Here is an 18,037-nt window from a genome sequence, read left to right as displayed (position 1 = left end):
GTGAGCACACGACTGTCCGCACCTCTGCCTTATCGTGAATACATACTATTACCTGTCCTGCGGCCGGCATGGTGTTTCAGGGGGCTCACTGTACACTGCATGCCGGCAACGTCTGCGTCTGTGACCTGGGAGGAGAATAAGGTGAGCACACGACTGTCCGCGCCTCTGCCTTATCGCGAATACATACTACTACCTGTCCTGCGGCCGGCATGGTGTTTCAGGGGGCTCACTTTACTCTGCATGCCGGCAACGTCTGCGTCTGTGACCTGGGAGGAGAATAAGGTGAGCACACGACTGTCTGCGCCTCTGCCTTATTGCGAATACATACTATTACCTGTGCGGCGACCGGCATGGTGTTTCAGGGGGCTCACTTTACACTACATGCCGGCGACGTCTGCGTCTGTGACCTGAGAGGAGAATAAGGTGAGCACACGACTGTCCGTGCCTCTGACTTATCGTGAGTACATACTATTACCTGTCCTGAGGCCGGCATGGTGTTTCAGGGCGCTCACTTTACTCTGCATGCCGGCAACGTCTGCGTCTGTGACCTGAGAGGAGAATAAGGTGAGCACACGACTGTCCGCGCCTCTGCCTTATCGCGAATACATACTATTACCTGTCCTGCGGCCGGCATGGTGTTTCAGGGGGCTCATTTCCGGTGACTACCTCTTGAAGCTCATCAAGAGAATGCCAAGAGTGTGCAAAGCAGTCATCAAAGCAAAAGGTGGCTACTGTGAAGAACCTAGAATATAAGACATATTTTCCGTTGTTTCACACTTTTTTGTTAAGTATATAATTCCACATGTGGTAATTCATAGTTTTGATGCCTTCAGTGTGAATGTACAATTTTCATAGTCATGAAAATACAGAAAAATCTTTAAATGAGAAGGTGTGTCCAAACTTTTGGTCGGTACTGTACGTCCGCTGTGTTCCGTCTTTCATGATGGCAATACTTACATCCGGTCCAGGAGCAGGATAAGTGATGGCCCAGGGCTCCAGGGGGGATTTTTATAGCCCCTTACTGTTGTCATGCCATAATTCAATGACATAGCGAGTGGGTTTGGCCCCTTTGTTTAGTCAGAGGGTGTGGTCGGGTGTGGTCTAAGCGATTTGCATATTTCGCTCCGGATTTCGGAAAAGGAACATTGTGATATCAACATGGCGTCTAGAAGGAGATACAGACGCGCCCAGACGTCACCGCAGACTTATGCCATAAACAGAATGGTCTTGTTGCCCATAGCAACCAGCCACAATGCAGCATTCCGAGCCACTTTAGAAGTAAAAGCTGAGCTGTGATTGGTTGCTACGGGCAACAAGTTTATCTTAGTGAACCCACTTTGTCCTGTGTGGAGTCGCCTTTAAGAGACGGCTGAACAGAATGTGTAACATTTCAGGATATTTCTAGATTTTGAGTGGAAATGATCCAGAGGCAGAACCTGATCTCATGTTTATCTGTTCACAGACGCAGGCAGCGCCATTATTAAAGCCGACCGGTGAGAAGGGGACGTCTCCCGCTAGCGATGGCTCCGTACTAACGTCCAGACGTGCACGAGCGTCACCATAAAAAAATAAAACCGTTACAGATAACTAGAGCAGAATCCGGTGTCCTGTGATTACTTGATGACGTGGCGTTTGCTACCTTATATTCAGGCTGAATCCCCCTTATATAATCCTCAGTGACGGACGTGCACCCACCATACACAAGCAGCAATGGATGCCGGGATTAGGGCTCGTACCACGCTGGACATCGCGCCAGAGCTCATGATACCATCAGATCTAGCGCCTAATGCAAGAGTTAAATGTCGCTGTCAGAAATATTTTATGCCACTTGGGATTTCTTTTAGTTTTTCACTTCATTACGTGGTAAAATTAATGGCGTCACAGAAAAAAAATTACAATAAAAATTAAATGCTCGGTCCTTAAGGCGATGGTCACACGTTCAGTATTTTACATCACTTATTTGGAAGCCAAAACCAGGAGTGGGTGAAAAATACAGATGTAAAATACGGACCGTGTGCACATGGCCTGAGGCTTCATTCACACAATGAATTTTCGATGCTGCGTTTTTTCCCCCAAAAAATTCAGGTAACCTGTTTTACTTATTGGGTGCAGAAAATCTGCAACATCAAAAAGCCACCAAAAAACTCATCATGGGAACTTAACCTAAGACGGTTAGGGTCTGTGCACACATTGCAGATTGGTCACAAAACCTGCAGGGTTTCCTGATGCCAGCAAAGTGAATGAGGATTCTGAAGTCTCATGCACACGTTGCATATTTCTGACCTCCAGATTTAAATCTGCAGCATGTCAATCGTTTCAGCACTTTTGATGCAAAAAATCCGCACCAAAAACGCATAAAAAAAAGTATTGTACGCTGCGTTTTTCCTGCCAAGAGAAATGGTGCAGAAATTTCTGCACCCAACACTTAACGTGTGCACATACCCTTAAAGAAGATGACAATACACTATACAGTTGTGAATGCAGTATAATTAATGTACAAATGATCACATGCTCCAAGGGGAACAATTAACCAGTTTAAAACTTTTTTTAATTAAAAAAAATATATATAATTAATCCTCCCCCTGTATTGGACCAGACCTCCTCCTGTACTGTGCACCCCCCCCTGTACTGGACCAGACCTCCTCCTGTACTGTGCACCCCCCTGTACTGGACCAGACCTCCTCCTGTACTGTGCACCCCCCTGTACTGGACAAGACCTCCCCCTATACTGTGCACCCCCCCCTGTACTGGACCAGACCTCCCCCTGTACTGTGCACCCCCCCCCCTGTACTGGACCAGACCTCCCCCTGTACTGTGCAACCCCCCCCCCTGTACTGGACCAGACCTCCCCCTGTACTGTGCGCCCCCCCCCCCCTGTACTGGACCAGACCTCCCCCTGTACTGAGCAACACCCCCCCCCCCCTGTACTGGACCAGACCCCCCCCCTGTACTGTGCATTCCCCCCCCTGTACTGGACCAGACCTCCTCCTGTACTGTGCACCCCCCTGTACTGGACAAGACCTCCCCCTATACTGTGCACCCCCCCCTGTACTGGACCAGACCTCCCCCTGTACTGTGCACCCCCCCCCCCTGTACTGGACCAGACCTCCCCCTGTACTGTGCACCCCCCCCCTCCCTGTACTGGACCAGACCTCCCCCTGTACTGTGCACCCCCCCCCCTGTACTGGACCAGACCTCCTCCTGTACTGTGAACTCCCCTGACTCCCCTGTACTGTGCACCCCCCTGTACTGGACCAGACCTCCTCCTGTACTGTGCACCCCGCTGTACTGGACAAGACCTCCCCCTATACTGTGCACCCCCCCTGTACTGGACCAGACCTCCCCCTGTACTGTGCAACCCCCCCCCCCTGTACTGGACCAGACCTCCCCCTGTACTGTGCGCCCCCCCCCCTGTACTGGACCAGACCTCCCCCTGTACTGTGCATTTTCCCCCCTGTACTGGACCAGACCTCCTCCTGTACTGTGCACCCCCCTGTACTGGACAAGACCTCCCCCTATACTGTGCACCCCCCCTGTACTGGACCAGACCTCCCCCTGTACTGTGCACCCCCCCCCCTGTACTGGACCAGACCTCCCCCTGTACTGTGCACCCCCCCCCTGTACTGGACCAGACCTCCCCCTGTACTGTGCACCCCCACCCCCTGTACTGGACCAGACCTCCCCCTGTACTGTGCAACACCCCCCCCCCCTGTACTGGACCAGACCTCCCCCTGTACTGTGCACTCCCCCCCTGTACTGGACAAGACCTCCCCCTGTTCTGTGCACCCTCCCCCCTCCCTGTACTGGACCAGACCTCCCCCTGTACTGTGCACCCCCCTGTACTGGACCAGACCTCCTCCTGTACGGTGCACCCCCCTGTACTGGACAAGACCTCCCCCTGTACTGTGCACCCCCCCCCTGTACTGGACCAGACCTCCCCCTGTACTGTGCACCCCCCTGACCCCCCTGTACTGTGCACCCCCCTGTACTGGACCAGACCTCCTCCTGTACTGTGCACCCCCCTGTACTGGACAAGACCTCCCCCTATACTGTGCACCCCCCCCTGTACTGGACCAGACCTCCCCCTGTACTGTGCACCTCCCCCCCCTGTACTGGACCAGACCTCCCCCTGTACTGTGCACCCCCCCCCCTGTACTGGACCAGACCTCCCCCTGTACTGTGCACCCCCCCCCTGTACTGGACCAGACCTCCCCCTGTACTGTGCAACACCCCCCACCCTGTACTGGACCAGACCTCCCCCTGTACTGTGCATTCCCCCCCCTGTACTGGACCAGACCTCCTCCTGTACTGTGCACCACCCTGTACTGTGAACAGACCTCCTCCTGTACTGTGCACCCCCCTGTACTGGACAAGACCCCCCCCCTTGTACTGTGCACCCCCCCCCATACTGGACCAGACCTCCCCCTGCACTGTGCACCCCACCCCTGTACTGGACCAGACCTCCCACACCTCCCCCTGTACTGGACCAGACCTCCTCCTGTACTGGACCAGACCTCTCTCTGTACTGTGCTCCCCCCTGTACTGTGAACAGACCTCCCCCTGTACTGGACCAGTCATCCTCCTGTTCTGTGCACCCCCCTGTACTGGACCAGACCTCCTCCTGTACTGTGCACCCCCCCTGTACTGTGAACACACCTCCCCCTGTACTGTGCACCCCCCTGTACTGGACCAGACCTCCTCCTGTACTGTGAAACCCCCCTGTACTGTGAACACACCTCCCCCTGTACTGGAACAGACCTCCTCCTGTATTGTGCAACCCCCCTCTACTGTGAACACACCTCCCCCTGTACTGGACCAGACCTCCTCCTGTACTGGACCAGACCTCCCCCTGTACTGTGCACCCCCTTGTACAGGACCATACCTCCTCCTGTACTGTGCACCCCCCTGTACGGGACAAGACCTCCCCCTGTACTGTGCACCCCCCTGTACTGGACCAGACCTACTCCTGCACTGTGCACCCCCCTGTACTGGACCAGACCTCCCCCTGTACTGTGCACCCCCCCCTGTACTGGATCAGACCTCCCCCTGTACTGTGCACCCCCCCCCCCTGTACTGTACCAGACCTCCCCCTGTACTGTGCACCCCCCCTGTACTGGACCAGACCTCCCTCTGTACTGTGAACAGACCTCCTCCTGTACTGTGCACCCCCCTGTACTGTGAACAGACCTCCTCCTGTACTGTGCACCCGACTGTACTGGACAAGACCCCCCCGCCCCCGTACTGGACCAGACCTCCCCCTGCACTGTGCACCCCACCCCTGTACTGGACCAGACCTCCCCCACCTCCCCCTGTACTGCACCAGACCTCCTCCTGTACTGGACCAGACCTCCCTCTGTACTGTGCACCCCCCTGTACAGGACCAGACCTCCCCCTGTTCTGTGCACCCCCCTGTACTGGACCAGACCTCCTCCTGTACTGTGCACCCCCCCTGTACTGGACCAGACCTCCCCCTGTACTGTGCACCCCCCTGTACTGGACCAGACCTCCCTCTGTACTGTGCACCCCCTGTACTGTGAACAGACCTCCCCCTGTACTGGACCAGTCATCCTCCTGTTCTGTGCACCCCCCTGTACTGGACCAGACCTCCTCCTGTACTGTGCACCCCCCCTGTACTGTGAACACACCTCCCCCTGTACTGTGCACCCCCCTGTACTGGACCAGACCTCCTCCTGTACTGTCCAACCCCCCTGTACTGTGAACACACCTCCCCCTGTACTGGACCAGACCTCCTCCTGTACTGTGCAACCCCCCTCTACTGTGAACACACCTCCCCCTGTACTGGACCAGACCTCCTCCTGTACTGGACCAGACCTCCCCCTGTACTGTGCACCCCCCTGTACTGGACCAGACCTCCTCCTGTACTGTGCACCCCCCTGTACTGGACCAGACCTCCTCCTGTACTGTGCACCCCCCTGTACTGGACCAGACCTCCTCCTGTACTGTGCACCCCCCTGTACTGGACCAGACCTCCTCCTGTACTGTGCACCCCCCCTGTACTGTGAACACACCTCCCCCTGTACTGTGCACCCCCCTGTACTGGACCAGACCTCCTCCTGTACTGTGCAACCCCCCTGTACTGTGAACACACCTCCCCCTGTACTGGACCAGACCTCCTCCTGTACTGTGCAACCCCCCTCTACTGTGAACACACCTCCCCCTGTACTGGACCAGACCTCCTCCTGTACTGGACCAGACCTCCCCCTGTACTGTGCACCCCCCTGTACTGGACCAGACCTCCTCCTGTACTGTGCACCCCCTGTACTGGACCAGACCTCCCCCTGTACTGGACAAGACCTCCCCCTGTACTGTGCACCCCCCTGTACTGGACCAGACCTCCCTCTGTTCTGTGCACCCCCCTGTACTGGACCAGACCTCCTCCTGTACTGGACCAGACCACCTCCTGTTCTGTGCACCCCCTGTACTGGACCAGACCTCCTCCTGTACTGGACCAGACCTCCCCCTGTACTGTGCACCCCCCTAATCACTGGAATTCTAACACAAAGTAGAAGTCATTGTACTTTACATTGTCTCAGCTTTATTAGCTCCCTGGTTCATCCTTTTAACAGTCACTGCAGAGATTTAAAGGGGCAGCACATTGTAGATAAAGGAAAAGTTTCATCATTCACAAAAATCTGTAGACTGTGCGGTGTCACATGCACTGAGGTAATGGAAACATAGGGCACTGAAGGGAACAGAAAAGTCTGGAGGAGGACAGAGGAGTCTGGAGGAGGACAAAGAAGTCTGAAAGCGACAGGGGAGTCTAAAGGAGAACAGTGGGGTCTGGAGAGGAATAGAAGAGTTTGGAGGGGAACATAAGAGTCTGGAGGGGAACAGAGGAGTCTGGAGGGGAACAGTGGGGTCTGGAGAAGAAGAGGGGGGTCTTGAGAGGAACAGAGGAGTCTGGAGGGGAACAGACGGGTATGGAGAAGAACACAAGTGTATGGAGGAGAACAGAGGAGTCTGGAGAGGACATAGGAGTCTGAAGGAGAAAGAGGAGTCTAGAGGAGACAGAGGAGTCTGAAGGGGATAGAGGAGTCTGGAGAGGAGCAGAGGAGTCTGGAGGACATCAGAGGAGTCTGGAGAGCACAGGAGGAGTCTGGAGGGGACAGAGGAGTCTGGACGAGAACAGAAGAGTCTGGAGGAGAACAGAGGGGTCTGGAGGAGAACAGAAGAGTCTGGAGGGGAACAGAAGAGTCTGGAGGGGAACAGAGGGGTCTGGAGAGGAACAGAGGAGTCTGGAGGGGACACAGGAGTCTGGAGGGGACACAGGAGTCTGGAGGGGACACAGGAGTCTGGAGGGGAAGAGAGAAGTTTGGAGAAGAACAGAGGAGTCTGGAGGAGAAGAGAGGAGTCTGGAGGAGAAGACAGGAGTCTGGAGGAGAAGAGAGGAGTCTGGAGGAGAAGAGAGGAGTCTGGAGGAGAAGAGAGCAGTCTGGAGGGGAACAGAAGAGTCTGGAGGGGAACAGAAGAGTCTGGAGGGGAACAAAAGAGTCTGGAGGGGAACAAAAGAGTCTGGAGGAGGACAGAGAAGTTTGGAGGGGAAGAGAGAAGTTTGGAGGGGAACAGAGAAGTCTGGAGGGCAACAGAGGAGTCTGGAGAAGACAGGAGTCTGGAGAAGACAGAGGAGTCTGGAGGAGAAGAGAGGCGTCTGGAGAGGAACAGAGGAGTCTGGAGGGCAACAGAGGAGTCTGGAGGGCAACAGAGGAGTCTGGAGGGCAACAGAGAAGTCTGGAGGAAGACATAGGAGTCTGAAGGAGAACAGTTGGGCCTGGAGAGGAACAGAGGAGTCTGGAGAGGAACAGAGGAGTCTGGAGAGGAAAAGAGGAGTCTGGAGAGGAAAAGAGGAGTCTGGAGAGGAAGAAAAGGGTCTGGAGAGGAACAGAGGAGTCTGGAGAGGAACAGAAGAGTCTGGAGGGGAATAGAAGAGTATGGAGGGGAACAGAGGGGTCTGGAGAGGAACAGAGTAGTCTGGAGGAGAACAGAGGAGGCTGGAGGGGACACAGGAGTCTGGAGGGGACACAGGAGTCTGGAGGGGAACAAAAGAGTATGGAGAAGAACAGAGGAGTCTGGAGGAGAAGAGAGGAGTCTGGAGGAGAAGACAGGAGTCTGGAGGAGAAGAGAGGAGTCTGGCGGAGAAGAGAGGAGTCTGGAGGAGAAGAGAGGAGTCTGGAGGAGAAGAGAGGAGTCTGGAGGGGAACAGAGCAGTCTGGAGGGGAACAGAGCAGTGTGGAGGGGAACAGAGCAGTCTGGAGGGGAACAGAAGTGTCTGGAGGGGAACAGAAGTGTCTGGAGGGGAACAGAAGAGTCTGGAGGGGAACAGAAGAGTCTGGAGGGGAACAAAAGAGTCTGGAGGGGAACAGATGAGTCTGGAGGGCGACAGAGGAGTCTGGAGGGGGACAGAGAAGTTTGGAGGGGAAGAGAGAAGTTTGGAGGGGAACAGAGGAGTCTGGAGGGCAACAGAGGAGTCTGGAGGGCAACAGAGGAGTCTGGAAAGCAACAGAGGAGTCTGGAGAAGACAGGAGTCTTGAGATCTGGAGAAGACAGAGGAGTCTGGAGGAGAAGAGAGGCGTCTGGAGAGGAACAGAGGAGTCTGGAGGGCAATAGAGGAGTCTGGATGGCAACAGAGAATTCTGGAGGAAGACATAGGAGTCTGAAGGAGAACAGTTGGGTCTGGAGAGGAACAGAGGAGTCTGGAGAGGAACAGAGGAGTCTGGAGAGGAAGAAAAGGGTCTGGAGAGGAACAGAGGAGTCTGGAGAGGAACAGAAGAGTCTGGAGAGGAACAGAAGAGTATGGAGAGGAACAGAGGAATCTGGAGGGGAATAGGGGTGTATGGAGGGGAACAGAGGAGTATGGTGGGGAACAGAGAAGTCTGGAGGGGACTGCGGAGTCTGGAGAGGAACAGAGGGGTCTGGAGGAAACAGAGGAGACAGAGGAGTCTGGAGGGGAACAGAGGAATCTGGAGAGCACAGAGGAGTCTGGAGGGGACAGAGGAGTCTGAAGGAGAACAGAGGCATCTGAAGGAGAACAGAGGCATCTGAAGGAGAACAGAAAGGTCTGGATGGGAACAAAAAGGTCTGGATGGGAACAGAAGAATATGGAGGAGAACAGGGGAGTATGGAGGGGAACAGGGGAGTATGGAGGGGAACAGAGGAGTCTGGAGGGGAACAGAGGAGTCTGGAGGGGAACAGAGGAGTCTGGGGGGGATTAAGGAGTCTGGAGGGGACTAAGGAGTCTGGAGGGGACAGAGGAGTCTGGAGGGGATTAACGAATCTGGAGGGGACAGAAGAGTCTGGAGGAGACAGAGGAATGTGGAGGGGAATAGAGGAGTCTGTAGGGGAAAAGAGGAGTCTGAAGAGGACAGTGGAGTCTGGCGAGGAACAGTGGAGTCTGGAGGAGACAGAGGAGTCTATAGGGGACAGAGGAGTTTGGAGGGGAACAGAAGAGTTTGGAGGGGAACAGAGGAGTCTGGAGGGGAACAGAGGAGTCTGGAGAGGAAAAGAGGAGTCTGGAGAGGAAGAAAAGGGTCTGGAGAGGAACAGAGGAGTCTGGAGAGGAACAGAAGAGTCTGGAGAGGAACAGAAGAGTATGGAGAGGAACAGAGGAATCTGGAGGGGAATAGGGGTGTATGGAGGGGAACAGAGGAGTATGGTGGGGAACAGAGGAGTCTGGAAGAGATTATGGAGTCTGGAGGGGACTGCGGAGTCTGGAGAGGAACAGAGGGGTCTGGAGGAAACAGAGGAGACAGAGGAGTCTGGAGGGGAACAGAGGAATCTGGAGAGCACAGAGGAGTCTGGAGGGGACAGAGGAGTCTGAAGGAGAACAGAGGCATCTGAAGGAGAACAGAAAGGTCTGGATGGGAACAAAAAGGTCTGGATGGGAACAGAAGAATATGGAGGAGAACAGGGGAGTATGGAGGGGAACAGGGGAGTATGGAGGGGAACAGAGGAGTCTGGAGGGGAACAGAAGAGTCTGGAGGGGAACAGAGGAGTCTGGGGGGGATTAAGGAGTCTGGAGGGGACTAAGGAGTCTGGAGGGGACAGAGGAGTCTGGAGGGGATTAACGAATCTGGAGGGGACAGAAGAGTCTGGAGGAGACAGAGGAATGTGGAGGGGAATAGAGGAGTCTGTAGGGGAAAAGAGGAGTCTGAAGAGGACAGTGGAGTCTGGCGAGGAACAGTGGAGTCTGGAGGAGACAGAGGAGTCTATAGGGGACAGAGGAGTTTGGAGGGGAACAGAAGAGTTTGGAGGGGAACAGAGGAGTCTGGAGGGGAACAGAGGAGTCTGGAGGGGAACAGAAGAGTATAGAGGGAAACAGAGGAGTCTGTAGGGGACAGAGGAGTCTGGAGGAGAACAGAGGAGTCTGGAGGAGAACAGAGGAGTATGGAGGAAAACAGAAGAGTTGGAGGGGAACAGAAGAGTATGGAGGGGAACAGAAGAGTCTGGAGGAGAACAGACGGGTCTGAAGAGGAACACAAGTGTATGGAGGAGAACAGAGGAGTCTGGAGAGGACAGAGGAGTCTGGAGGAGACAGAGGAGTCTGGAGGGGAACAGAGAAGTCTGGAGGGGAACAGAGAAGTCTGGAGGGGAACAGAGGAGTCTTGATGAGAACAGAGGAGTCAGGAGGGGACAGAGGAGTCTGAAGGGGACAGAGGAGTCTGGACAGGACAGAGGAGTCTGGAGGAGACAGAGGAGTCTGGAGGGGAACAGAGGATTCTGGAGGGGAACAGAGGAGTCTGGAGGGGAACAGAGGAATCTGTAGGGGACAGAGGAGTCTGTAGGGGACAGAGGAGTCTGGAGGGGAACAGAGGAGTCTGGAGGGGAAAACAGGAGTCTGGAGGGGAAAACAGGAGTGTGGAGAGGACAGAGGAGTGTGGAGAGGACAGAGGAGTCTGAAGGAGGACAGAAGAGTCTGAAGGAGAACAGAGGAGTGCAGAGAGGACAGAGGAGTCTGAGGAACAGAGGAGTCTGGAGAGGAACAGAAGAGTATGGAGGAGAACAGGGGAGTCTGGAGGGGAACAGAGGAGTCTGGAGGGGAACAGAGGATTCTGGAGGGGACAGAGGAATCTGGATGGGACAGAGGAATCTGGAGGGGAATAGAGGAGTCTGGAGGGGACAGAGGAGTCTGGAGGGGACAGAGGAGTCTGGAGGAGGACAGAGAAGTTTGGAGGGGAAGAGAGAAGTTTGGAGGGGAACAGAGAAGTCTGGAGGGCAACAGAGGAGTCTGGAGAAGACAGGAGTCTGGAGAAGACAGAGGAGTCTGGAGGAGAAGAGAGGCGTCTGGAGAGGAACAGAGGAGTCTGGAGGGCAACAGAGGAGTCTGGAGGGCAACAGAGGAGTCTGGAGGGCAACAGAGAAGTCTGGAGGAAGACATAGGAGTCTGAAGGAGAACAGTTGGGCCTGGAGAGGAACAGAGGAGTCTGGAGAGGAACAGAGGAGTCTGGAGAGGAAAAGAGGAGTCTGGAGAGGAAAAGAGGAGTCTGGAGAGGAAGAAAAGGGTCTGGAGAGGAACAGAGGAGTCTGGAGAGGAACAGAAGAGTCTGGAGGGGAATAGAAGAGTATGGAGGGGAACAGAGGGGTCTGGAGAGGAACAGAGTAGTCTGGAGGAGAACAGAGGAGGCTGGAGGGGACACAGGAGTCTGGAGGGGACACAGGAGTCTGGAGGGGAACAAAAGAGTATGGAGAAGAACAGAGGAGTCTGGAGGAGAAGAGAGGAGTCTGGAGGAGAAGACAGGAGTCTGGAGGAGAAGAGAGGAGTCTGGCGGAGAAGAGAGGAGTCTGGAGGAGAAGAGAGGAGTCTGGAGGAGAAGAGAGGAGTCTGGAGGGGAACAGAGCAGTCTGGAGGGGAACAGAGCAGTGTGGAGGGGAACAGAGCAGTCTGGAGGGGAACAGAAGTGTCTGGAGGGGAACAGAAGTGTCTGGAGGGGAACAGAAGAGTCTGGAGGGGAACAGAAGAGTCTGGAGGGGAACAAAAGAGTCTGGAGGGGAACAGATGAGTCTGGAGGGCGACAGAGGAGTCTGGAGGGGGACAGAGAAGTTTGGAGGGGAAGAGAGAAGTTTGGAGGGGAACAGAGGAGTCTGGAGGGCAACAGAGGAGTCTGGAGGGCAACAGAGGAGTCTGGAAAGCAACAGAGGAGTCTGGAGAAGACAGGAGTCTTGAGATCTGGAGAAGACAGAGGAGTCTGGAGGAGAAGAGAGGCGTCTGGAGAGGAACAGAGGAGTCTGGAGGGCAATAGAGGAGTCTGGATGGCAACAGAGAATTCTGGAGGAAGACATAGGAGTCTGAAGGAGAACAGTTGGGTCTGGAGAGGAACAGAGGAGTCTGGAGAGGAACAGAGGAGTCTGGAGAGGAAGAAAAGGGTCTGGAGAGGAACAGAGGAGTCTGGAGAGGAACAGAAGAGTCTGGAGAGGAACAGAAGAGTATGGAGAGGAACAGAGGAATCTGGAGGGGAATAGGGGTGTATGGAGGGGAACAGAGGAGTATGGTGGGGAACAGAGAAGTCTGGAGGGGACTGCGGAGTCTGGAGAGGAACAGAGGGGTCTGGAGGAAACAGAGGAGACAGAGGAGTCTGGAGGGGAACAGAGGAATCTGGAGAGCACAGAGGAGTCTGGAGGGGACAGAGGAGTCTGAAGGAGAACAGAGGCATCTGAAGGAGAACAGAGGCATCTGAAGGAGAACAGAAAGGTCTGGATGGGAACAAAAAGGTCTGGATGGGAACAGAAGAATATGGAGGAGAACAGGGGAGTATGGAGGGGAACAGGGGAGTATGGAGGGGAACAGAGGAGTCTGGAGGGGAACAGAGGAGTCTGGAGGGGAACAGAGGAGTCTGGGGGGGATTAAGGAGTCTGGAGGGGACTAAGGAGTCTGGAGGGGACAGAGGAGTCTGGAGGGGATTAACGAATCTGGAGGGGACAGAAGAGTCTGGAGGAGACAGAGGAATGTGGAGGGGAATAGAGGAGTCTGTAGGGGAAAAGAGGAGTCTGAAGAGGACAGTGGAGTCTGGCGAGGAACAGTGGAGTCTGGAGGAGACAGAGGAGTCTATAGGGGACAGAGGAGTTTGGAGGGGAACAGAAGAGTTTGGAGGGGAACAGAGGAGTCTGGAGGGGAACAGAGGAGTCTGGAGAGGAAAAGAGGAGTCTGGAGAGGAAGAAAAGGGTCTGGAGAGGAACAGAGGAGTCTGGAGAGGAACAGAAGAGTCTGGAGAGGAACAGAAGAGTATGGAGAGGAACAGAGGAATCTGGAGGGGAATAGGGGTGTATGGAGGGGAACAGAGGAGTATGGTGGGGAACAGAGGAGTCTGGAAGAGATTATGGAGTCTGGAGGGGACTGCGGAGTCTGGAGAGGAACAGAGGGGTCTGGAGGAAACAGAGGAGACAGAGGAGTCTGGAGGGGAACAGAGGAATCTGGAGAGCACAGAGGAGTCTGGAGGGGACAGAGGAGTCTGAAGGAGAACAGAGGCATCTGAAGGAGAACAGAAAGGTCTGGATGGGAACAAAAAGGTCTGGATGGGAACAGAAGAATATGGAGGAGAACAGGGGAGTATGGAGGGGAACAGGGGAGTATGGAGGGGAACAGAGGAGTCTGGAGGGGAACAGAAGAGTCTGGAGGGGAACAGAGGAGTCTGGGGGGGATTAAGGAGTCTGGAGGGGACTAAGGAGTCTGGAGGGGACAGAGGAGTCTGGAGGGGATTAACGAATCTGGAGGGGACAGAAGAGTCTGGAGGAGACAAAGGAATGTGGAGGGGAATAGAGGAGTCTGTAGGGGAAAAGAGGAGTCTGAAGAGGACAGTGGAGTCTGGCGAGGAACAGTGGAGTCTGGAGGAGACAGAGGAGTCTATAGGGGACAGAGGAGTTTGGAGGGGAACAGAAGAGTTTGGAGGGGAACAGAGGAGTCTGGAGGGGAACAGAGGAGTCTGGAGGGGAACAGAAGAGTATAGAGGGAAACAGAGGAGTCTGTAGGGGACAGAGGAGTCTGGAGGAGAACAGAGGAGTCTGGAGGAGAACAGAGGAGTATGGAGGAAAACAGAAGAGTTGGAGGGGAACAGAAGAGTATGGAGGGGAACAGAAGAGTCTGGAGGAGAACAGACGGGTCTGAAGAGGAACACAAGTGTATGGAGGAGAACAGAGGAGTCTGGAGAGGACAGAGGAGTCTGGAGGAGACAGAGGAGTCTGGAGGGGAACAGAGAAGTCTGGAGGGGAACAGAGAAGTCTGGAGGGGAACAGAGGAGTCTTGATGAGAACAGAGGAGTCAGGAGGGGACAGAGGAGTCTGAAGGGGACAGAGGAGTCTGGACAGGACAGAGGAGTCTGGAGGAGACAGAGGAGTCTGGAGGGGAACAGAGGATTCTGGAGGGGAACAGAGGAGTCTGGAGGGGAACAGAGGAATCTGTAGGGGACAGAGGAGTCTGTAGGGGACAGAGGAGTCTGGAGGGGAACAGAGGAGTCTGGAGGGGAAAACAGGAGTCTGGAGGGGAAAACAGGAGTGTGGAGAGGACAGAGGAGTGTGGAGAGGACAGAGGAGTCTGAAGGAGGACAGAAGAGTCTGAAGGAGAACAGAGGAGTGCAGAGAGGACAGAGGAGTCTGAGGAACAGAGGAGTCTGGAGAGGAACAGAAGAGTATGGAGGAGAACAGGGGAGTCTGGAGGGGAACAGAGGAGTCTGGAGGGGAACAGAGGATTCTGGAGGGGACAGAGGAATCTGGATGGGACAGAGGAATCTGGAGGGGAATAGAGGAGTCTGGAGGGGACAGAGGAGTCTGGAGGGGACAGAGGAGTCTGGAAGAACAGAGGAATCTGTAGGGGACAGAGGAATCTGGAGGGAAACAGAAGAGTCTGGAGTGACAGAGGGGTCTGGAGAGGACATAGGGGTCTGGAGAGGAACAGAAGTGCATGGAGGAGAACAAAGGAATCTGGAGAGGACAGAGGAGTCTGGAGGAGACAGATGAGTCTGGAGGGAAACAGAAGAGTCTGGAGGGAAACAGAAGAGTCTGGAGCAGAACAGAGGAGTCTGGATGGAAACAGAGGAGTCTGGAGGGAAACAGAGGAGTCTGGAGGGAAATGGAAGAGTCCGGAGGGAAACAGAAGAGTCTTGAGGGAAATAGAAGAGTCCGGAGGGAAACAGAAGAGTCTGGAGGGGAACAGAGGAGTCTGGAGGGGAACAGAGGAGTCTGGAGGGGAACAGAAGAGTATGGAGGGGAACAGCGGAGTCTGTAGGAGACAGAGGAGTCTGGAGGGAAACAGAAGAGTCTGGAGCGGAACAGAGGAGTCTGGAGGGAAACAGAAGAGTCTGGAGGGGACAGAGAAGTCTGGAGGGGAACATAGGAGTCTGGAGGGGAACAGGAGTCTGGAGGGGAACAGAGGAGTCTGGAGGGAAACAGAAGAGTCTGGAGGTTAACAGAGGTGTCTGGAGGAGAAGAGAGACATCTTGTGGAGTAGAGAGACGTCTGGAGAAGGATAGAGGAGTCTGAAGGAGAACAGAGGCATCTGAAGGAGAACAGAAAGGTCTGCATGGCAACAAAAAGGTCTGGATGGGAACAGAAGAATATGGAGGAGAACAGGGGAGTATGGAGGGGAACAGGGGAGTATGGAGGGGAACAGAGGAGTCTGGAGGGGAACAGAAGAGTCTGGAGGGGAACAGAGGAGTCTGGGGGGGATTAAGGAGTCTGGAGGGGATTAAGGAGTCTGGAGGGGACAGAGGAGTCTGGAGGGGATTAACGAATCTGGAGGGGACAGAAGAGTCTGGAGGAGACAGAGGAATGTGGATTGGAATAGAGGAGTCTGTAGGGGAAAAGAGGAGTCTGAAGAGGACAGTGGAGTCTGGAGAGGAACAGTGGATTCTGGAGGAGACAGAGGAGTCTATAGGGGACAGAGGAGTTTGGAGGGGAACAGAAGAGTTTGGAGGGGAACAGAGGAGTCTGGAGGGGAACAGAAGAGTATTGAGGGAAACAGAGGTGTCTGTAGGGGACAGAGGAGTCTGGAGGAGAACAGAGGAGTCTGGAGGAGAACAGAGGAGTATGGAGGAAAACAGAAGAGTTTGGAGGGGAACAGAAGAGTATGGAGGGGAACAGAAGAGTCTGGAGGAGAACAGACGGGTCTGAAGAGGAACACAAGTGTATGGAGGAGAACAGAGGAGTCTGGAGAGGACAGAGGAGTCTGGAGGAGACAGAGGAGTCTGGAGGGGAACAGAGAAGTCTGGAGGGGAACAGAGAAGTCTGGAGGGGAACAGAGGAGTCTGGATGAGAACAGAGGAGTCAGGAGGGGACAGAGGAGTCTGAAGGGGACAGAGGAGTCTGGACAGGACAGAGGAGTCTGGAGGAGACAGAGGAGTCTGGAGGAGAACAGAGGAGTCTGGAGGGGAACAGAGGAATCTGTAGGGGACAGAGGAGTCTGTAGAGGACAGAGGAGTCTGGAGGGGAACAGAGGAGTCTGGAGGGGAACAGAGGAGTCTGGAGGGGAAAACAGGAGTCTGGAGGGGAAAACAGGAGTGTGGAGAGGACAGAGGAGTGTGGAGAGGACAGAGGAGTCTGAAGGAGGACAGAAGAGTCTGGAGGAGAACAGAGGAGTGCAGAGAGGACAGAGGAGTCTGAGGAACAGAGGAGTCTGGAGAGGAACAGAAGAGTATGGAGGAGAACAGGGGAGTCTGGAGGGGAACAGAGGAGTCTGGAGGGGAACAGAGGATTCTGGAGGGGACAGAGGAATCTGGATGGGACAGAGGAATCTGGGGGGGAATAGAGGAGTCTGGAGGGGACAGAGGAGTCTGGAGGGGACAGAGGAGTCTGGAGGGTAACAGAGAAGTCTGGAGGGGAACAGAGGAGTCTGGAGGGGAACAGAGGAGTCTGGAGGAACAGAGGAATCTGTAGGGGACAGAGGAATCTGGAGGGAAACAGAAGAGTCTGGAGTGACAGAGGGGTCTGGAGAGGACATAGGGTTCTGGAGAGGAACAGAAGTGCATGGAGGAGAACAAAGGAATCTGGAGAGGACAGAGGAGTCTGGAGGAGACAGATGAGTCTGGAGGGAAACAGAAGAGTCTGGAGGGAAACAGAAGAGTCTGGAGGAGAACAGAGGAGTCTGGAGGGAAACAGAGGAGTCTGGAGGGAAACAGAGGAGTCTGGAGGGAAATGGAAGAGTCCGGAGGGAAACAGAAGAGTCTTGAGGGAAATAGAAGAGTCCGGAGGGAAACAGAAGAGTCTGGAGGGGAACAGAGGAGTCTGGAGGGGAACAGAAGAGTCTGGAGGGAAACAGAAGAGTCTGGAGGGAAACAGAAGAGTCTGGAGGGAAACAGAAGAGTCTGGAGGGGACAGAGGAGTCTGGAGGGGAACAGAGGAGTCTGGAGGGGAACAGAGGAGTCTGGAGGGGAACAGAGGAGTCTGGAGGGAAACAGAAGAGTCTGGAGGGGAACAGAGGTGTCTGGAGGAGAAGAAAGACGTCTTGTGGAGTAGAGAGACGTCTGGAGAAGGATAGAGGAGTCTAGAGGAGCACAGAGGAGTCTGGAGGAGGACAGAAGAGTCTGGAGGAGGACAGAAGAGTCTGGAGGAGGACATAAGAGTCTGGAGGAGATAGAGGAGTCTGGAGGGTACAGAGGAGTCTGCAGGGGACAGAGGAGTCTGGATACGACCATGGCTGTATTCTCCGAGTAGAGGTCGTTCTCGCTCATTACTGCTACACTAACAGACAATATTTAGGATGGTCTGAACTATTTTGGATAACCCGGATGAGCTGCAGAAAGTAATCACAAAACAATTACTACTCGGAAGAAAGAGATTTACAGAAGAGAAATGTCATAAAAAAATGTATCAACAAACAAATCAAAAGATAAGAAGAAACAGATGAAAAACACATAAAAAGCAGAATGGAGGCAGCTGCACGGCCCGGAGGGTTAGGAGGTGCAGGGCAGAGATGGCTCCGGAGGGTGAGGAGGTGCAGGGCAGAGACGGCTCCGTATGGTGAGGAGGTGCAGGGCAGAGACGGCTCCGGACGGTGAATAGGAGCAGGGCAGTCAGAATTGGGAGGGTGAGGAAGTGC

General features: G+C 54.6%; 1 protein-coding gene across 1 annotated transcript in view; it reads right to left on the bottom strand.

Annotated features, from left to right (window-relative positions):
* Positions 1–1,748, bottom strand: part of LOC141243886 (sialidase-3-like) — a 59,739-nt gene extending 57,991 nt beyond the window's left edge. Inside the window, exon 1 of the mRNA XM_073668959.1 lies at positions 1,696–1,748. Within this exon, the coding sequence (XP_073525060.1) occupies positions 1,696–1,748 (53 nt within the window). The remainder of the gene's footprint in view (positions 1–1,695) is intronic.
* Positions 1,749–18,037: the final 16,289 nt, after the last annotated feature.

The sequence above is a fragment of the Phyllobates terribilis genome, unplaced genomic scaffold (genome assembly GCF_046119375.1).
Source record: "Phyllobates terribilis strain yellow unplaced genomic scaffold, ASM4611937v1 Scaffold_2__4_contigs__length_985480577, whole genome shotgun sequence".
NCBI lineage: Eukaryota > Metazoa > Chordata > Amphibia > Anura > Dendrobatidae > Phyllobates > Phyllobates terribilis.
Note: the sequence above shows the minus strand (reverse complement) of the source record. Positions and strands in the feature narration are given on the sequence as shown.